General features: G+C 49.5%; 1 protein-coding gene across 1 annotated transcript in view; it reads left to right on the plus strand.

Moving 5' to 3' along the window:
* The window catches only part of STXBP1 (syntaxin binding protein 1), a 47,724-nt gene that overhangs the window by 32,004 nt on the left and 12,717 nt on the right, over nt 1–3,003 (plus strand). Inside the window, exon 15 of the mRNA XM_003785426.3 lies at nt 906–1,015. Coding sequence (XP_003785474.2) covers nt 906–1,015 — 110 coding nt within the window. The remainder of the gene's footprint in view (nt 1–905; nt 1,016–3,003) is intronic.

Genomic DNA, 3,003 nt, shown 5'->3' on the forward strand with positions numbered 1-3,003 from the left:
AGTTTGAGGTTGCTGTGAGCTGTGATGCCGCAGCACTCTACCAAGGGTGACAAAGTGAGACTCTGTCTTAAAAAAAAAAAAAAAACAGCTTGTCTCTGAACCAAACAAAAATGGGGTCACCTCAGTTTCCTCCATCGTATCTCAAGGTCAGTCTGGCCTCGCCTTTGGGCACCTTAGACTCAGCATCTTCTGTGAGGATGACAATGTGATGTGTGGACTCAAATGATGCCGCTGCCTTGAGTCTGTGTAGTGTGGATGCACAGCTAGTGGGGGAGGGAATTTGGGGGGCCTGAACCACACGATGTGCTGGAGCTGGGGCAGGGGCCTCTAGCCCTTCCAGAACACTTGTTGCAAGCCTCACTTGTAGACAGGCAACTGACAGGACAGGGCCAGTGAAGTCAGACTTGCTCCTTAGTCTTCCAGACAGAAGCTGTGTGCTTTTGCTGCAGGACTGTAGACCTGTAACCGTCAGTGCTTTGTCCCTTGGTGTTCCGACCCTTGTCCACAAGAGGGATCAAAATGAGAATGGAGATGATGCCTTCAGCCAGGGAATAAGTCATGCTCTAAGTAGTACTTTCCCCTATAGTAGACGGCAAACTATTATTTTAACTGAGAAGACCTATACTGAGGTTGAATCTTGGAAGGGCAGCTGCCCTTTTTAAAAAAAAAATGGTCCTTAGATATTTCACCCATGTTTACCATTTATCATGGCTTTAAAGAAGTTTGCCCCAGGTTCCTAAAAATGGCATGTTTTGGGCTATTCTAGGGAAAACCTTCCCCCTTATTACTCTTTGCCAATGCTGACTCTGACAGGCATCCTTGAGAGAACTTTCAGAGGCCAGCAGGGGAATCACGGGCCCAAGTGGCCCCTGACGCAGTCTAACCAGGTGTGTGTTTGCACTCAGTCCACACTGCGTCGCCGGAGCAAGCCAGAACGGAAGGAGCGCATCAGTGAGCAGACCTACCAGCTGTCACGGTGGACCCCCATCATTAAGGACATTATGGAGGTAGGTCAGTGAGGGGTGTATGAGAGAGAGAACCAGGGCCTACATACAGCTCTTCACCTGGCTGCCTGGGTGCTTCCAGCTTCATCCGCTCCAAGGCGGCAGTGACACCCATGGGTTTCTCCCCCTGAGGATTTGCATCTGAGTCTCCAGACCTCTGTTGGTTCTCATGATGCACCTTGTCCTGAGGGTTTATGAAGAGCCAAGAGACTGAAGAGGCAGGTCCCCAGGTCCATTTGTCTGTTGTTATGTCTCTGAGGACTCAACCTTAAATTATAGAGACCCCTCTATGGTGGGGCATTCAAAGGGCCAAGTGCTCACAGCATCTAGGAGTCAGATGAGTGACATGCACAAGTTCCACACTCAGGGATGCCCTGACTGCAGCGCTCCCACCCACTGGGCACAGCCCCACCTACCCTGCCGCTTCGCCCACTGCTCCCTCCCTGAGCTCTCCACAGGCCAACAGACCAGACTTCTGCTCCATTGGTCAAACCAGCCCCTTGCCTGGAATGTTTTCACCGTTCTTTTACCTTCCCAAATCCTGCTTTCCTTCAAAGACCTATTAGGTCTCACCTTTTCTGTGTGCTGCCTCACCTCTCTGGCCACCTAGGACAAGGAGGATTCCTCTGAATCTGTAGTGTGTGTCATGGACACACCTTACAGATATATGTAATGCTCAGTGCACTGGTGATCTCTTGATATCTTGGTCCTGTCCCCCCCACTGTTGGGTCCTCTATGCAGAGCCCCACATGCAGAGGTGTTGGCTGTAAGGTAGCATAAGGTGTGGGCACCAAGCACCCCTGTGGGGTTGCTTCTTCTCTCTTGCAGTGGGAGGAGACCCTGCATATGATCCTACACTGCCCAATCTTTGAGGTAGGACCTAGAGATAATCGGAACAACTTTCACACTTGACAGGCAGGCAAAACTGGGGTCCAGAGGTTGAAGGGACTTGCCTGGGTTCCTGTAGTTACTTCCCAGGAGCCCAGGTGTTCTACTGAGTTGGATGTTAAAATACATATATTTGAAATATGTGAAGTGAGTCAGCTTCCTATTTTTAAAACTCACAAACAAAAAGGATAGGTGAACTGAGACATCTAGAAGCCAATTACATTTTTTTGCTTGGTGGAATAGATGCAGCCAACCCTTCTGTCTCATTCCCTTCTTGATTGTTGGCCCCTCCTTTCTCCCCACTCCTCCCCAGTCCCCGAAGAGACATGTGTAGGCTTCATCGCATAGCTGCAAGGAGGAGCATGGGTCCCTAGGCTGCAGGGGGTCTGAGAAGCTGAGGGGCCAACCCTCCCTCCTGTGCCAGAGACCCTGCGTGTGCCTACTTTCTACAAGGCTATTGGCAAATATCAGGAATTTGGGGGAAAGAGTGTAACACTTATAACTTCACATAGTCGAGAGAGAAGCAAGAAAAATTAATGCTCTTTATTTTTGTATTATTATTTTTTGAGACAGAATCTCACTATGTCACCCTTGGTAGAGTGCTGTCGTGTCACAGCTCACAGCAATCTCAAACTCTTGGGCTCAAGGGATTCTCTTTTCTTTTTTTTTCTTTTTTCTTTTTTTTTTTTGCAGTTTTTGGTCGGGGCCAGGTTTGAACGCACCACCTCTGGCATATGGGGCCAGCACCCTACTGCTCAAGGGATTCTCTTGTCTCAGCCTCCCAAGTAGCTGAGACTACAGACACCTGCCATAATGCCTGGCTACTTTTTTTTTTTGAGACAGAATCTCACTTTATTGCCCCTGATGAGTGCCATAGCATCACAGCTCACAACAACCTCCAACTCCTGGGTTTAGGCAATTCTCTTGCCTCAGCCTCCCGAGTCGCTGGGACTACAGGCGCCTGCTACAATGCTCAGCTATTTTTTTGTTGCAGTTAGGCTGGGGCCCGGTTTGAACCTGCCACCCTTGGTAAATGGAGCTGGCGCCCTACTCACTGAGCCATAGGTGCTGCCCATGCCTGGTTATTTTTTTGTTGCAGTTGCCATTGTTG

Source organism: Otolemur garnettii, unplaced genomic scaffold, assembly GCF_000181295.1.
Source record: "Otolemur garnettii isolate 467f Iridium unplaced genomic scaffold, OtoGar3 scaffold00014, whole genome shotgun sequence".
NCBI lineage: Eukaryota > Metazoa > Chordata > Mammalia > Primates > Galagidae > Otolemur > Otolemur garnettii.